This window comes from Nelumbo nucifera, chromosome 1 (genome assembly GCF_055504915.1).
Source record: "Nelumbo nucifera cultivar China Antique chromosome 1, China Antique-T2T, whole genome shotgun sequence".
In the NCBI taxonomy this organism is placed as follows: Eukaryota; Viridiplantae; Streptophyta; class Magnoliopsida; order Proteales; family Nelumbonaceae; genus Nelumbo; species Nelumbo nucifera.
Window position 1 is genome coordinate 105,131,149 of NC_142649.1, and position 18,810 is coordinate 105,149,958.

The 18,810-nt window shown below is 43.6% G+C and overlaps 1 protein-coding gene across 1 annotated transcript in view; it reads right to left on the bottom strand.

Annotated features, from left to right (window-relative positions):
- LOC104608639 (uncharacterized) overlaps positions 1 to 18,810 on the bottom strand; it is a 69,658-nt gene that overhangs the window by 3,706 nt on the left and 47,142 nt on the right. Inside the window, exons 8-9 of the mRNA XM_010274680.3 lie at positions 1,237 to 1,301; positions 183 to 358 (exon numbers count right to left, since the gene is read on the bottom strand). Coding sequence (XP_010272982.1) covers positions 183 to 358; positions 1,237 to 1,301 — 241 coding nt within the window. The remainder of the gene's footprint in view (positions 1 to 182; positions 359 to 1,236; positions 1,302 to 18,810) is intronic.

Below are 18,810 nucleotides of genomic sequence, written 5' to 3' on the forward strand. Positions count from 1 at the left end.
CCGTGTCAGAAAGAATGTATTCAAAAAGTTTATATAATATTTTTTGCTAGGAAAAAAGTTTATATAATATGTGTCTGCTTAAAAGGCAGCTAAAAAGGCATTACAAGGAGAAAATGTAATACACCTAAGGTAAAACTTGAAATAACAGAAAGATTTCAAGCTCAAAGAATTTCAAAATTTACCTGCACAAGCACCTCTTGCTCTCTGACAGCATTTATGAGAATGGAGAAAAGAGACAAATCAACTGCACTTGGCAGTATAGTAGCTTCTGCTAAAAGAATTGCAGCTGACATGCAACCAAGTACGATAGCCAACAGTTTTTCAAGTTGTTTCCTAAGTATACATCGCCAGACTAACTCTGCAAGATCAGCCAATTACATCAGAATCCACCATATGTCAATGCACCCAATACCAAAAATTGAGTATCAGTGCATATTGATGAGACCGAAACTCTTTTTTTTTTACTTTTTTTATTTTGATTTATCAGCCTGAGAGGGATGCCTTCTATTATCCCAAACTTTCAAAACCCTAGACCTGTGTGTATCGGTGTATACATGAGTGTCCATGGCCTTGGATATGGATACAATACACCCGATATGGGGCATATCATATCAGCATATTGATCCTAGGCAGAAATGCTCATCAAAATTGAGCCTCCATACTTTCAATAAGAATTGAATCCACCATGCACAAATAAGGAAACTGACACACAAACAGATATAGGAAACAGCAAAAGAATATTCTATTCCAAAAATCTCAGACATTTATACAGGCATGGCATCTTAAATACCAATGTTTACATGAAGCTTCTTCATCTAGTTTTTGAAGCTAATGTCATCTCTCAATACTTCTGTCTTGTCAAATTTAATTAAATTTCTAAAATACAAACATTTTTTTTTAGTGCGGTTTGTTAAAGCATATTATTTTGCATATTTTAGAGGTACTAATGCCATACAGTATATCTAGAAATGTCCATGCAGTATGTTCAACACATTATTTTGAAGCTTCTAGTGTATTGGGCAAATATAATATCTATCACCAGTACACTAAGCATATAAAGGCACCTAGGTATCACAGTGGAATGATAGAGAATTATGTTCAACCACCTTAAATTATTTATCACTTCAAACAAACATCTAAACAGGTAACCGTTAGCTTAGGTGTCACAATGTTCCAATCATGTTTTACAATAACAGTATCTAAACTAATCAAATAATTTACAGATTGAATAGTTACCTATCATATCAAAAGGGGAACCTAGTTTGCCTGTTCGACTAGGTCTGAAGCTTGACACATATTTCCTGCAGAGATTTTCAAGAATTTACAGTCAATGAAATATGAATGCAAGGGACAAAGAAGCATCATAATTTTCTCCTAAGAAGTGCACTTTAAGTTCAATACTAATGAGATTATTCTAGATCCATTAGGATTGTAAAGTTGCCCATGATTTTTTGTAGGAAAAAAGAAAAGACAATCTTCTAATGGAGAAATTTGTTTCCAATCAATTAACATACCTCTGATTATGATAATATACCCTTATTTTTCCCTTTCCCTGATTTCACAGAAGGCTTAGTGACCACAAACAAGAAGACCAAGAAAAACCAAAAATAGAAGGGAAAGGAGGAGGTTAATTCAAGCTTCTATATAAATCTTTCTTATGGAGAAAACATAGAAGCTAAAACAAATATAGAGTGGTGTCCCATGTCCGAACATTCTTATTTAAATATAGTTTTAATAATCCATGGATTGACGGATAACATGAAAAAGTAGGTAATCTGGAATCAAGATAATATGGAGGTAGTGGAGGATTATGACAGGATATTGTGGGGTGGGAGTCGAGTGGTATAATTGTGAACAAAATAACCAGGACTAATTTTAGGGACAGACTCTAGATGTTAGGAACCTGCCTAACTCAGGGCTCTTCGAGGGAGCCAACCTCCTGAACTCATTGGAAGGGAAGGGAAGAAGGAGAGTGAGAGAGAGAGATTAATGCCGAAAGATTCATGTCTTATTTCTCTTTGTGCTTCACTACTTAATACTGTTTACATTCTTTGATTCCTTTCTGTTACAGCTGTTGAAAGTGGACGATTAGTTGTGCTGACGTGGCCTCCTCTTGTAAAACTGATTAACTGCTTTCTGTTGGTCTGTTCCAGCAGTCTTTACAATCCCTCCCTCCTTTAAAGCGACCTTGCCCTCAAGGTCTAATGTGGGAAAGTTTGATTGCAGATCCAAGTAGGATTCCCAGGTTGCATCCTCTTCTGGGAGTTTAGACCAAACAATTAATGCTTCTGGTATGACTCTTCCGCCACGGCGCACCCATCTGAAATCAATGATGCGGGCTGGCTCAGTCTGCACTTGCCCTTCATCTGAAAATGTGGGAAGGGTCACCACTTGTAATGACTCCTGGCTTCGGCACTTTCTTCAGTAAGGAGATATGGAATACAGGGTGCAATTTTAATGTTGCCGGAAGGTCCAGCTTGTATGCCACTGGCCCTATCCTCTCAAGGATTTTAATGGTCCAAAATAGCGCGGGCTGAGTTTGTTCCACTGTCGGCTTGCAACTGAAATCTGTTTGAAAGGTTGCAATTTGAGAAACACCCAATCACCGACTTCATATTGGACATTCTTGTGATGTTTATCATAGGTGCACTTCATCCGTTGCTGTGCTGTAAGAGATGATTTCTCAGTTCCTTTAACACCTCATCTTATTGTTTCAGCTGTTCTTCTAAGACCGCTACTGTGGTGGTCCCTTTTTCATAAGGAAGTAGAGGGGGAGGATCCCGACCATATAGAGCTCTGAAGGGTGTCATCCCAGCAGCGCTATGGAAGGTGGTGTTGTACCACCATTCAGCCCAGTGGATCCACTTCACCAATTGTCTTAGTCGATCTCCCGCGAAGCATCTCCGATATGTTTCGAGACTCTTGTTAACCACCTCCATCTGTCCATCAGATTGGGGGTGGTAGCTAGTTGACATTAAGAGTTTAACCCCGTGCAGATGAAAAAGTTCAGCCCAGAAATGGCTCATAAAAATAGGGTCCCTGTCTGACACAATTGAGCTGGGGAGCCCATGCAGGCGCACAATTTCCCGGAGGAACAATTCAGCAACTGTGACTGCAGTAAATGGGTGTGATAGGGGTAGGAAATGACTATATTTCGTCAATCTATCCACTACCACAAGGATAACTGTTTTGCCGGCAGAAACCGGCAATCCCGTGACGAAATCCTTTGGTATATCATCCCAGACTTAGGTTGGTATTGGGAGTTATTGCAAGAGGCCTGCTGGTGTTGTAGTGGCTGACTTGTATTGTTGGCATACTGCACAACCGGCTATGAAGTTCTGAATGGATGTGCGCATGCCTTTCCAATGGAATTGTGCGGTGATGCGTTTTTGTGTTCGTAGGATGCCGGAGTGGTGATGGAGGCCCATCACAAGGCCCATCTCATCCCTAGGGGCGGCAGCTCCTAGGATAAGGATAAGTTAACTAAGATCCAAGAATTCAAGATAAGCAAGGGATCCAAGAATTCAAGATTAGCAAGACTCTTCCAAGATTAGCAGGATAATGCAAGGCTCTTCCAAGATTATCAAGAAAGACTCCAAGAAGCATCAAGATTAGCAAGATAATCCAAGATCCATGCATCTAGGGAGATCGGACGGTGGAGATCAACCAAGGAGAGTTCGATCCTATCAGATTAGATATTTAGATCTATCCTAGTTATTATTTCCTAGTTCTTTTACAATTTCCAAATGTATTACAAATACTGCTATTTTCCCAAAGTGGCTCATCAATTCATACTTCAGATTTTCAGATTTTCTTGAGTTCTCTTCTTTGAGTTTTCGCCACCTTTTCTCTCTCCTAGAGAAATCGGTGTTATTCGCTAGGTGCTAGCGAACGCCCGGTGCTTGCATAGCCAGCTCCGGTTCTCATTGCTTCCACGCTGCGTCAGGTGGTATCAGAGCAGGGAGTTCGCCCAGTCAGATGGCCAACCAAGACGGTAGCAGTCGCAACCCACCCCGTGACGGAGATCAGGGGTTCCCAGCTGTTTGGAGAGCAATCGAAGAGCAGCGTACAGCCACACGTAACATCGAACGGCAGTTGGCAGAGGTGACTGAACAACTGCAAACCTTGTTACGGGAGGTTGTCCCACGGAACCGGGAAAATCCACAGCAGATCGAAGGAGACGACCACGACAGACCACCCGTCGCTACTGCGTCTCGACGTCCAGTTCTTGACGACGACAATGATGATGATTTCGAATTTGGTGGTGCTCCAGTTCTTCTCGGCAACGACAGAAATAGTAGAAATTGGCACAATCAAGGTAATTTCAATCCTCGTAGGAATAATGATGAATTTAAACTCAAGGTAGATATTCCTACTTTTAGTGGAGATCTTGGTATAGAGGGACTTCTGGATTGGATCACAGAAGTCGATAGGTTCTTTGATTACATGGAAATACCAAAGGAACGAAGGGTAAAATTAGTAGCCTTCCGATTAAAGGGAGGCACATCTGTTTGGTGGGAACGGATGAGAGAGACCCGGATGAGAGAAGGAAGGGGTCCTGTTCGAACCTGGAGGTGCATGAAACAATTAATCAGAGGTAGATTTTTACCTCCTGACTATGAACAATATATGTTTGAATCTTATCAGAGGTGTGCGCAGGGTTCTCGTAGTGTTAACGAATATGCATCTGAATTTTTGAGATTAGCTGAAAGAAACCAATTATCTTAAAGTGATAACCAGCAGGCAGCCCGTTATCTAAGCGGTTTGAGACCGTCCATCAAAGACAAAATTGGTGTACAAATGGTTCTTAGTGTGCAAGAAGCAAGGAACCTAGCCTTGAAAGCAGAATTAATGTTCCAAGACAAGGCGCGCAGTGATAATTACCGCCGGTACAGCGGGAGCGGCAACAGACCGGCAACTGTCGACAGGAACAAATCAATCCCGGCAGTACAACCTTCTCACCCGGCAAGCACAAGTAACGCCGGTAAGGCTACTACAGGACATACTCGAGGTAATCCTTCCAACCCTCCTAAACCCAGTAACCCTTATGCAAGGCCTGCTCCTATTAAATATTTTAAATGCAATGAGGTGGGACATAGATCTAGTGACTATCCCAGGAGGAAGGCAGTTAATATGGTAGAAAGGGAGGAGGAAGAAGGTATTGAGGAGGAAGTATATTGTGGGCCTGATGGGGAGGATGAAGAGGGTCCATATGAACATGAGGAATATACTTGTGTGGTAAGAAAATTAATGTTGTCCCAGAAAAATAAGGATACTTCTCAAGGGCACAGATTATTTCGTACCAGATGTACTGTCAAGGGAAAATTATTTAATTTAATTATTGACAGTGGTAGTCAAGAAAATATTATTTGCAGGGATGTCATCCAACAATTACAGCTGATTCCTGAAAAACATCCCAACCCATACACAATTGGGTAGATCAAGGAAGGAGGCGGCGTACGAGTGGAAGAACGCTGCAAGGTACCTTTTTCAATTGGTAAGTACCATGATGAAGCATATTGTGATATTGTAGATATGGATGCTAGATATATTTTGTTAGGGAGGCCTTGGCAATTTGATACAGATGCAAGGCACATGGGTAGGAAGAATACCTACCAACTTGAAAAAGAAGGTACACGTTATACTTTGTCACCCATAGCAGAAAAAAGCATTACAAATACTCCAAAGACACATGAAAAGAATTTCCTTACCATCACCCATCATCATGCTGAATTTGTTAAAGAATGTAAGGATACTCATGAGATACATTTGTTAGTAGTAAGGGGAGAAGATGTTAATGATGAAAATACAATTCCAGCTGAAATACAGGGACTACTGGATGAAATTAATGATGTAATTCCAGAGGAGTTACTAAATGAACTCCCTCCCATGAGAGATATACAGCACCATATTGATTTTGTTCCAGGTGCTAGTCTACCTAACCTCCCACATTACAGGATGAGTCCTAAGGAGAATGAAATCTTACGGGAAAAGGTAGAAGAATTATTGAAAAAGGGACACATTCAAATCAGCATGAGTCCTTGTGCAGTACCTGCCTTATTAACACCTAAGAAGGATGGCAGTTGGAGAATGTGTGTCGACAGCAGGGCCATTAACAAGATCACCATTGGGTACAAATTTCCCATTCCTAGGCTGGACGACATGCTGGACCAACTAAGCGGAGCTGTAGTTTTCTCAAACATAGATCTCAGGAGTGGATATCATCAAATCAGGATCCGTCCCGGAGATGAATGGAAGACAGCCTTCAAGACTAGAGATGGCTTGTTCGAGTGGTTAGTCATGCCCTTTGGACTAACCAATGCACCCAGCACTTTCATGAGGTTGATGAACCAAGTATTGCGCCCCTTCATTGGTAAATTTGTGGTAGTCTATTTTGATGATATTTTGATATACAACAAATCTATCACTGAGCATGTGGGACATATTAGGGAGGTCCTAAAAACATTGAGGGAAAATAAATTATATGCTAATTTGAAGAAATGCATCTTTATGAATGATAATTTATTATTCCTGGGATTTATTATAAGCAAGGATGGTGTGAAAGTAGATGAGGAAAAGGTGAAAGCCATTAGGGAGTGGCCGACCCCATCCACTGTCACAGATGTCAGGCAATTTCATGGGTTGGCAACCTTCTATAGGCGCTTTATTAAGAATTTTAGTAGTATCATGGCTCCCATTACTGAATGCTTGAAAAAGGGGAAATTTCAATGGGGAGAAGAACAAGTGCAAAGTTTTGCTCTCATAAAAGAAAAGTTATGTACTGCTCCTGTTCTTGCCTTGTCAGATTTTAATAAATTATTTGAAGTTGAATGTGACGCCAGTGGAGTTGGCATAGGGGCTGTATTGTCCCAAGAGAAAAGACCCATTGCTTTCTTTAGTGAAAAATTATGTGAATCCAGGAGAAAGTGGTCTACTTACGACAAGGAGTTTTATGCTGTGGTTAGAGCCCTGAAAACATGGGAACACTATTTAATTGCAAAAGAATTTGTTCTCTACACTGACCATCAAGCCCTAAAATATCTTAGTGGGCAAAAGCAATTAAGAAGTGATTTACATGCCAGATGGTCTGCTTTCCTAGACAAGTTCCCATATAAAATTGTGTATAAGACAGGACAGCAAAATAAAATGGCTGATGCACTTAGCAGGCGTGTAGCTCTCATCAAGACCCTCAGCGTTGAGATTGTGGGTTTTGAGTGCCTAAAGGACTTATATGCCCAGGATGGAGACTTCCAACAGGTATGGGAGAAATGTGTGACTAACCAGCCAGCAGAGGACTTCTTTATTTATGATGGGTTCCTTATGAAAGGGGAACAGCTATGTATCCCTTGCACCTCCCTCCGCGAAAAGATCATTAGGGATTTGCATGGGGGTGGATTAGCAGGACACTTGGGAAGGGACAAAACAGTAGAAGCAGTTAAGGGGCGATATTACTGGCCGAAATTAAGAAGGGACGTGTCTACCATCGTACGCAGGTGCTATGTTTGTCAGACAGCTAAGGGACAAACCCAGAACACAGGTCTCTACATGCCCCTACCCGTTCCTACTGCTATATGGGAAGACTTGTCCATGGATTTTGTGCTAGGCTTGCCAAAGACCCAGAGGAACATGGACTCCGTCTTCGTGGTGGTTGATAGATTCTCAAAAATGGCTCACTTCCTCCCATGCAAGAAAACAACAGATGCATCCGCAACAGCCAAATTATTTTTCAGGGAGATTGTCTGCTTACATGGGGTACCCAAGACCATCACTTCAGATCGTGACACACGGTTCCTCAATCACTTTTGGATGACCCTGTGGAGGATGTTTGATTCATCACTTAATTTCAGCAGTACAGCCCATCCGCAGACATATGGACAAACAGAAGTGGTAAACCGGACCTTAGGGAATTTAATCCGCAGCATATGCCAGGAAAGGCCAAAACAGTGGGACTTCGCCATTGCCCAGGCTGAGTTTGCCTATAACAATGCAGTGCACAATTCTACAGGCAGATCCCCATTCTCCATTGTATACATGAAGGTCCCTAACCGTGCACTGGACTTGGTGAAGCTACCCAGAGTACCCAGCACAAATATCTCAGCAGAACAGATGGCAGAACAAGTCTAGTCCGTCCACGAAGCCGTGAAGCAGAAGCTAGAGCAATCCAACGCCAAGTACAAGATGGCTGTAGACAAGCACCGCCGACCTCAAGTGTTTGATGTAGGTGATGAGGTTATGGTCTTCTTAAGGAAGGAAAGGATTCCCGTAGGTACTTACAACAAGTTGAAGCCTCAGAAGTATGGCCCATATAAGGTCGTGAAGAAGATTAATGACAATGCCTATGTAGTAGATTTACCAGATCATATGGATATGTCCAGGACCTTCAACGTTGCTGACCTTCATCGGTACCTGCCGGAAATAACACTCGCCTACCCTAGTCACGACTCGGGGTCGAGTTCTCTCCAAGTGGGGGAGAATGATGGAGGCCCATCACAAGGCCCATCTCATCCCTAGGGGCGGCAGCTCCTAGGATAAGGATAAGTTAACTAGATCCAAGAATTCAAGATAAGCAAGGGATCCAAGAATCCAAGATTAGCAAGACTCTTCCAAGATTAGCAGGATAATGCAAGGCTCTTCCAAGATTATCAAGAAAGACTCCAAGAAGAATCAAGATTAGCAAGATAATCCAAGATCCATGCATCTAGGGAGATCGGACGGTGGAGATCAACCAAGGAGAGTTCGATCCTATCAGATTAGATATTTAGATCTATCCTAATTATTATTTCCTAGTTCTTTTACAATTTCCAAATGTATTATAAATACTGCTATTTTCCCAAAGTGGTTCATCAATTCATACTTCAGATTTTCAGATTTTCTTGAGTTCTCTTCTTTGAGTTTTCGCCACCTTTTCTCTCTCCTAGAGAAATCGGTGTTATTCGCTAGGTGCTAGCGAACGCCCGGTGCTTGCATAGCTAGCTCCGGTTCTCATTGCTTCCACGCTGCGTCAAGTGGCCACCTATAGGCGAGGCATGCAATAAATCCAGGAGCTTCCTGAGATGAGCAGAGTCTGCTGGGATTTCTAGGCATCCTTTGAAGAAGAGTAGATCATCCTTGATGGTATACCCGGGGTGCAATAAGGGCTTTGCCAATACTTGGGCCTTCAACTGCTGTAACTCCATATGGGATTGGGCTTCTTTTAGAAGCTGATCCAGGAGTGGAGATGTTGGGGAAGATACTAGTAACTGAAATGATTGTGGGTTCCGTGAGAGGACATCAGCCACTCGGTTAGCAGCCCCTGCTTTGTTCTCAATTGTGTAGTTGTACCCCAGTAGTTTGGATATCCATCGTTGTTGTTCTGGTGATAGGACTGATTGTTCTAATAAGAACTTCAAACTTTGATGGTCGGTCTGAATTATGAACCGCCTACCGAGCAAGTAGGATCGCCAACGTTGAACTGCTAAGACCACTGCTATGAATTCTCATTCATAAACTGATTTGGCCCACTTTTGTGATGTTAAGGCCTTGCTGAAAAAGGCTAGTGGTCGCCCCTATTGCATGAGGACAGCCCCAACACCTTGACCGGAGGCATCACATTCAATGATGAAGTCTTTTGTGAAATCAGGCAGTGCTAATGTTGGAGGGCTTGCAACCGCATGTCTCAACTGCTCAAAAGCTTGTTGGGCCTAGGTTGACCAGTGAAAAGCATCTCATTTCAGCAATTGGGTCAATGGGGAAGCTATTAGGCCGTAGTTTTTGATGAAGCGGCGATAGTACCCAGTCAGACCCAAGAAGGCCCTCAATTCTTTCACACTTTTGGGTTGCGGCCAACCCATTATGCTGGAGATTTTATCCGGGGCGGCTGCTAATAGTTCCGTTTTCTACCACATGTCCCAAGTAATGAACTTGGTTTTGTCCAAAGGAGCACTTGGACTCCTTAGCAAACAACTGGTGGGCCTTAAGTGTTGCAAGGGTGACCTGTAGATGATTCAGATGTTCCTCCCAATTGAGGCTATAGACCAATATGTCATCAAAGAAAACAAGGATGAACTTACGTAAATATGACCGGAATATGTCATTCATTAATGCTTGAAATGTTGCTGGAGTGTTGGTCAGCCCAAATGGCATGACCTGAGACTCATAGTGGCCATCATGTGTCCTAAAAGTCGTTTTGTGAACATCCTCCCCATGTATCCTTATTTGATGATACCTAGCTCATAAATCTAATTTTGAGGAGACCCTCTCTCTCCTTTCTTGTTCATACTAATTGCGGAGGTCCTGGGGAAATTGATTCACAGAGCAGACTCGAGGGGTCTCATTAGAGGTTGGAGAGCCGGGAGGACGGAAACCCCCCTCACTCACTTACAGTTTGCTGATGACACGATTCTATTCTATGAAGGTGGCAATGTGAGCTTTATCAGGAACTTGAAGTTGGTGATACAACTATTTGAGCAAATGTCTAACTTGAAGGTGAACTTTGGGAAAAGTTGTGTAGCAGGGGTGAATATGGAGGGAGAGATCAGGGAGAGTGCAGAAGTGTTGGGGTGTGAAGTGTCAAGGTGGCCATTGAATTACTTATGGTTACCATTAGGTGACAACCCTATGAGGAAGAGTTTTTGGAACCCGGTGGTGGCAAGGTTTGAAAAAAGATTGGTCTCTTGGAAAAAGAATTGCCTCTCTCTTGGTGGAAGAGTTACACTGATTAAGGCCACGCTTGCTAATTTACCCATCTACTTCTTGTCTGTGTTCAAAATCCCAGTGAAGGTATCTAACAGGTTGGAGAAGTTGATGAGAAACTTCCTGTGGGAGTCGGGAGAGGAGAAGAGGGATCATAGAGTCAGCTGGGAGGTAGTGTCCAGGAGTAAAACTTGTGGTGGTTTGGGGCTCAGGAATGTTAGAAGGAATATGGCTCTTTTAGGGAAGTGGTTGTGGAGGTTCCCCTTGGAGAAGGAGAAGCTATGGGCTAGAATAGTCGCAAGTATACATGGGCTGGAGCACAATGGTTGGGATGCTGGAATCAAAGCTAGGATCACAAGCTTTTCTCCTTGGAAAGCCATTCACAATCTGCTTCCAGTATTCTCCCCCAATATCAGGTATGATCTGAATTCAGGTAACTCCATAAAATTCTGGGAACAAACTTGGGTGGGGAATGGCCCTCTAAAGGATCAGTTTCCTTCTTTGTATGCTCTATCTGATCTTAAAAATGAGCCAGTTTCATCCTTCATTACCCCATCCTCTTCCAATTCTGGGCTTGGGTGGAATTTGGGTCTCAGAAGGGCCTTGAGGGATTCAGACTTTGCTAATATTTTGACCCTTTTTGAACTTATTGATAATGTTGTCTTAGACCCCACAAGGGTGGACTCTAGAGTTTTGAGCCTTCTTGAAAAGGATCAGTTTCCTTTTCTTTTCTTGATGAGGTTTGGTGCAGAGCAATCCCTCCTAGGGTTGGTAGTTTTTGTTGGGAAGCCTATATGGAAAGATTCAACATTGGTGATCTACTCCAAAAGAAGCAACCCAATACTTGCTTGTCACCCCATTGGTGTGTTCTATGTAAAGCGGATGGGGAGACTGGTTTTCACCTACTGGTGTCTTGCCATTTTACGGGGTCCATTTGGGAATGGGCTTTTTCCCTCTTTGGGTGTAGATGGAACCCTCCATCAGATCTGCAAGGCCTTTTTTCCCCTTCCGTCTTCAGGTGGCGTAGAAAAAGGGGAAGGACTATGTGGAGAGATTTGAGGGCTGCAGTATATTGGACAATATGGGAAGAAAGAAACTTCAAGATATTCTCAGCAGCTGAGAGAGGGGTGGAAGAACTAAAGGCTATCATTCATTTTAGGGCTGTACAGTGGCTGAAATCTTTGGAACTATTCACAGGTTACACAATGGATGACATGTTGAGGATGTGGGGTGAAATAGCAAAGTGCACACAGACCAAGTCAGTAATGAGTGTGTCTGGGACACCTCCACCTGTTGGGTTCATGAAATTAAATTTTGATGGGAGTAGTAGGGGGAACCCTGGACAATCAGGGATTGGGGGTGTCTTTAGGGATGAGAATGGGGTCATTTTTGCCTTGCTCTCAGGCCCAATTGGAGTGGGTGACTCCGTTAGAGGTGAGATCTTTGCAGTTATGGAAGGAGTCCAGAAAGACAATGAGATGAACATCAAAAAACTCTTAATTGAAGGGGATTTGGAGGTGGTGATAGGGTGGCTGAATGCAGACAACAATGGTTTATGGAGGTATAGTAATCAGAGGAGGAAATTTAAGTGGCTGGTGCGGGAGATGGAAGTTAAAATGTGCTAGGTCAAAAGATCAACCAATTCTCTAGCTGATGGTTTAGCTAAACAAGGGGCAGAAAGGGATTCAATGTTTTGGGCTAAGTTGTAATTTTTTGTCTCTACTTATTCTTTTGTTTTCTTGATTGTACTTGGAAGATAAGTGTGCAACCTCTTTGGTGAATTAATGAAATTGTTATTGATCAAAAAAAAAAAAAAATGCTGGCTTGACTGAGTTCATCAAGCAGCTCATCAATGACCGGTATTGGAAATTGGTCCTTAATGGTGATATTGTTAAGGGCTCTGTAATCAATACAAAATCGCCACATCCCATCCATCTTTTTGACTAATAATACCGGTGAAGAGAATGGGTTGTATTATTCCTTGCTTAAGCATATCTTGAATTTGCTTCTCGATTTCAAATTTTTTAAAGGGTATCGGTAAGGTCTTACATTGGTTGGGGAGGCTCCTGGTATGAGAGGGATGCGGTGGTCATGCTCCCAACGTGGGGGAAGTTCTTGGGGTTCTTCGAACACGCTGCCATATTGCTGAAGGAGTTGTTGTAGGCGGCTTTGGAAGTCTCAAGGCCCATTTGGGCTGCTGTTAGCTAAAGATGGGCTGGTCCAATTTGAGTCCATGTATATGGGCTGATCCGGATCTCCCATTTGCTTTGTTAATGTTGCAAGACTGGTGGGCCTTGGACCCTTGCATGTTTGCCTGTGTAGATGGACTATAGAGTTCCCTGATGTGAAGTCCATGGTGAGACGGGCCCAGTCACATATCACGGGGCCTAGCTGTCTTAACCATTGAATGCCTAGCACCACGTCCGCTCCACTGAGATGAAGAGGATATAGGTCCACCAAAAACTGGTGACCCTAAACCTTTAGTAGTAATCCCATGCATATGCTATTGCAAGATAGGCTATTATCGTTGGCCACATGAACCATAAAAGCCATTGTTGGTTGAACCGGGAGTCCCATTTATCCACCAAGACTTGAGTTATGAAGTTAAGGAAACTGCCATTGTCTATGAGGATTGACACTTGGCGTCCCTGGATTAGCCCGGCAACTCTCATTGTTTGAGGGGACGCAAGTCCCATAAGGGCTTGTAGAGATATTTCAAGTGTCCCATTGGATTGTAATTCTCACCCTAGGTCAGATTCCCCGCAGCCAGTGAGGTCTTCCTCTTCGACATCCATTTAAAGGAGAAATGCCTGTTGTTTCTTGCACCGATGGCCCGGCCCGAATTTCTCTTTGCAGTTGTAGCAGAGTCATTTGTCTCTGCGGGCTTGCATCTCTGCCTAGGTCAGCCGTTTGAAGAAAACCAATGGGCTTGGGCCCAGTATTCCTTCCTCCTTGTCTGGTGCTGTTGTCTTGGTTACTGGACCCCATGGTCGCTGCACCTTTCTTGCTCGAGCGAACTTGTCTTCATATAGTCTTGCTAGCACTGCCGCATTTATGACTGAAGTGGGCGGCATCACCTTCACTTCCAGTCGCAGTTCTTCTTTCAGGCCACTGACGAGGCTTCCAACCAGCGCCTTTTCCGTCCACCCTTGGACTTTCATGGCCAGTTTCTCGAACTCCACCTAGCAATCTTTAACCGATCCCACCTGCCACAGCTTTGCCAGACTCTCATCGTGATCTTCGAACCCAGACGATCCAAAACGGATAGTCATGGCGTCGGTTAAGTCTACCCAAGTTTGACAAGGGTACCACCATCGATACCATTGAAACCAGAGGATAGCTTCCCTCTCAAGATGCGCAGAAGCCAGAGCCACCCTGTCTTGCCCAGGTGTCTCATGGTAATTAAAGTACCGCTCGGCTCTGAGAATCCAGGGAGTTGGGTCGCTGCCTGAGAAGATGGGGAAGTCGATTTTGGCTACTCTCGTTGCCGCCAGCCCTGTTCTACAGTTGGTTTCATTGCTGCACTCTTCTTGGCTTCCTCTGTCATTGTTCATTGCCACCTGCTCCAATCAATTGAGGAGAGCGGTGAAACTTTCCTTCATTTCTTTGAGATCTGATGACATTCGATGGATCTCTACCTCCATCTGATCCACTCGGGTGTCTACTGACATGGTTCTTGTGTTGGTCATGCTTGCTCTAATACCAACTTGTTAGGAACCTGCCCAACTCAGGACTCTTCGAGGGAGCCAACCTCCTGAACTTGTTGGAAGGGAAGAGAGAGAGAGAGAGATTAATGCCGAAAGATTCATGTCTTATTTCTCTTTGTGCTTCACTACTTATACTGTTTACATTCTTTGATTCCTTTCTGTTACAGCTGTTGCAAGTGGACGATTAGTTGTGCTGACGTGGCCTCCTCTTGTAAAATTGATTAACTGCTATTTGTTAGTCTGTTCCAGCAGTCTTTACACTAGATCACAATTTTTTCGGGATTTCCTACTTGAATGGTGTGGTAAAAGTTCTTTTCAAGTTTATTAGGTATAGTTGCTCTATTTTTATTACTTTTTTTGGCTTTTTATATTAGGTATAACTGCACTTCTGGAAGAAGAGTTTGATTATGGGTATTCTATCCTTTGCCCTAAATACCCCAGCCTCTACTCAATCCCCTACCAAGAGCCACAGTTCAAAATTTTCATCACATATCGGCTGATATGTATCGTATCAGTAGACCACCAATACACAAGGTTCAAAGTATCAATACCCCTTGCACCATATCTAGGTGTATCAATATTTTGAACCTTGCCTGGAGCTTAAACATATATTCTTACTTTTTGACTATATCATAGGTTCACATTGGGCATTACGAGGAATTTTGGGTATTGTAAGAGTTTGAGATCACAAAGTGTTTTAATGTAACTCTTGTTGTTTTGCCAACCAAGGTTGTCTAGCCTGAGCCTATTCCCCAAAAAATTAAGGTATTTTGTAGGGAGATGGTAAACAAGAAAATTAGAATTTTAGAGGTGCTGATAGAACCCCAATTCAGCCATCTCAGGTTTTGAGGGTTCAACCAGGCAGTCTACCAAAGATATCTCGTGTGGCACCCCTATCAAATTTGTCTACTCCAGGAAGACACGTTAGCATAACTAATCCCCTCCCCCCCCCCCCCCCCCCATGTGTGGGTAAATCAGGTTGTTATGCATGAGAAGCAGTAGTATAAATATCTAGGTGAAAGTCTGAGGAAGAGCAGAAAATACCAAAATCCCTTCCTTTTATCTTCTTTCTTGGGAGGAAGAGCTCCCTCGAAGTAGCTCAGTTTTTATGTGTAGCTTATCAACTAGTATCAGAGCACGATCTGGGATGCCCACTACCAGGTCCAACGTCGTTCACGGTCGAGTCAATCGCCTGGAAGAGCATCTTCACCGGATCGACGGCGATGTGAAGGAGATGAAGAAAATCATAACCACCTTCATCTCACAATTCGAGAGGACCACTTCCAGGGCTAACAGGGAAAGCGAGCAAGAAGGGTCTAGTGGAGACAGCCATTGTCTGCATGGAAGTCCTTCAGGAAGAGTGATCAAGATCAACTTCCCTGTTTTCTCAAGTGATGGTCCTATACCTTGGATTAATAGAGCTGAGCACTACTTTGCATTCCATGAAATACCTACCTCCCAGAAGCTGCAAATCGTAACTATCCACCTTGATGGCGAGGCAAATCTCTGGTATCATTGGTACTAGAGGTCTCACCTGGCTTGACTTCACCGAAGCCCTTAATGTCCGATTTTGACCTTCTGGGTACGAAGACTTTGATGAATCTCTGGTCCAAGATCCGACAGTCTGGAATGATTAGAGAATATCAAAATCATTTTGAGAAGTTGTCATCCAAAGTTCAGAACTGGACTGAGAAGGCCTTAGTTGGAAGTTTTATAGGGGGCCTCAAGGACGAAATCAAGCATGAAGTTAAGGCCATGCGACCTCCAACTGTTATAGCAGCAGTAGGTTTAGCCAGACTCTTTAAAGAGAAGATCAAGAGAAGTAAGAATTCTTTGAGGACTCTCGGCCCAATCCTTAAGAGCCCCCCAGACCACCCTTGAGACAGGAATCCGGTTCAGCTATTAAGACTTCCCCAGTTTGGGCTGAATCTGGCTCAACCAAATTAATGAGCCAAAACCCCTACCCAAAAAGAAAGCTATCGTGGGCCGAGATGCATGCCCTACGAGAAAAAGGCTTGTGTTACAACTGTGAAGAAAAGTTTGGACCGAGCACTGGTGCAAAGCCCCACAACATTTCCTATTGTAGCCGGAGGAAGATGAGGAGGAATCTAAGGGTGAGGAGGAGGTCCCCCTATCACCCACTGTGGAAACCAACTTAGAAACCCATGAGATATCCGTACATGCTCCTATAGGGTCTGCAGATCCTCAGACTATGAGGATAATGGGCTCTATTTCGGGCCAGAGGTAGTGGTTCTGATTGGTAGTGGGAGCTCACTAAACTTTATTACCACCGAATTAACAAAGCAACTAGGCTTGGTGGTAGAGCCCACTGGGCCTTTTGCAGTACAAGTAGCTAATGGTCATAAGATCGTGTGTGATGGGCTTCGTATACAGGGCTGTTTGTTCTACACAAACCTGTACCCTCTGGGGTTTTCTGGGATAGATGTTATTTTGAGTATCCACTGGCTCCAACAAGTGGGGCCCATGTTTTGTGATTGGAACCGACTAATCGTGGAGTTCACCATTGAAGGAGTGCATTATCAGCTCCAAGGGTTGGAACCAAAGGCCACCTCTGTAGACTCCCCTAAGACTATACTGAAATGTTGTCAGAATTATGGTGTTCCCACTTTCATACACTTGGGCCAAATGGGCCCAGAACCTATGTTGACCAACCAAGATAATGAGGAAGATTCAGTTGCTAGACAAGTTCAGCTACAACAACTACTCCAGGAGTTTTCAGATGTTTTTCAAGAGCCCAAGTTCCTACCACCAGAACGGGCCCATGATCACAAAATCGTACTTCACCGGGAGCTGCCCCCACAAATGTAAGACCATTCCGCTACCCCTATTATCAGAGGCTAGAAATAGAGGAGATGGTGAAGGATTTGCTCGAAAAGAAATTCATTCAGCCCAGTAACAATCCATTTTCATCACTAGTCCTTTCAGTCAAGAAGAAGGATGGGTCTTGGTGACTATGGTGCTGGTTACAGGGCTTTAAATCACATCACCGTGAAAGGCAGGTTTCCCATTCTTGTTATCAAAGAGTTATTTGATGAACTGGAACAGGCCATATTCTTTTCTAAGCTGGACTTAAGATTGGGTTATCACCAGATACGAGTATACCCTCATGACATTCACAAAACAGCTTAACCAATGCTCCCTCAACTTTTCAAAGACTTATGATGTTTTTAAACCTTATTTGCGCCATTTCATTTTGGTCTTTTTTTATGATATATTGGTTTACAGCCCGTCATGGACAGCTCACATGGATCATCTTCGCAGCACCCTAAGCATTTTGAGGGAACACCAGCTTTATGCTAAGACAACTAAGTTCTCCTTTGGGCAGACCAAGGTACACAAACTAGGTCATATCATTGCGGGAGGGAAGGTGTATACATACCCAGAGAAAGTTAGTTGCATGCTGGAATGGGCTTGTCTCACTTCCCAGAAGGCCTTACGAAGCTTCTTGGGATTAACCGGGTACTACCGCCTGTTTATTAAGGGGTATGGAGTTGTGGCCGCCCCCTTAATTCACCTGCTGAAGAAAAATCTTTCGAGTGGGATGATAAGGCTGAACAGGCATTCCTGGCCCTCAAACAGGTAGTAACAGCCCTCAAACAGATGCTTCAAGCAACGGTATTGGGGCTGTGCTGATGCAACAAGACCAGCCCATAGCCTACTTCAGCAAGGCTCTGTCACCTCAAGCTCAGTCTAAGTCCACTTATGAGAAGGAGCTCATGGCCATCACACTAACCATTTAGAAATGGTGGGCCTATTTATTGAGAAGGAGGTTCACTGTTCAAACCGATCACAAGAGCATCCGTCACTTATTGGACCAGAGAGTTCTTAGCCCAGAACAGCAACGTTGGGCCTACAAGTTATTGGGGTATGACTTCCACATTGAGTACAAGCCCGGTTCCTCCAACACTGTTGCAGACACTCTCTCCAGAGCTGAAGAACTGCATCTGCTGGGGGTTTCTCAACCTCATTACAAGCTTCTGGAACAGTTGAAATTAGAGGCTCAACATGATTCAGCCCTCACATAAATCAGGTCCAAGTGGCAGCAAGATCCAGCATCAGTCCCTGGTATTCAGTGGTTGATTCCATCTTGTTATAAACAAGGGGAGACTAGTGGTGGAAAATCCATCAGCGTATTATGGAGAATTGCTCCGTATGTTTCATGATTCATCTGTGGGAGGTCATTCTGGGGTTCTGCACACATACAAGCGGGTATCCAGACATACTGGAAGGGGATGAGATCCATGATCAAGGAGTATGTTGCTAAATGTTCCACATGTCAACAGCAGAAGTATAGTACCCAAATTCCAGCAGGTTTGCTTCAGCCCTTACCGATACCAGAAAAGGTATGGGATGACATAATCATGGATTTCATCACCGGGTTACCTAAGTCTCATGGTAAGTCAGTAATACT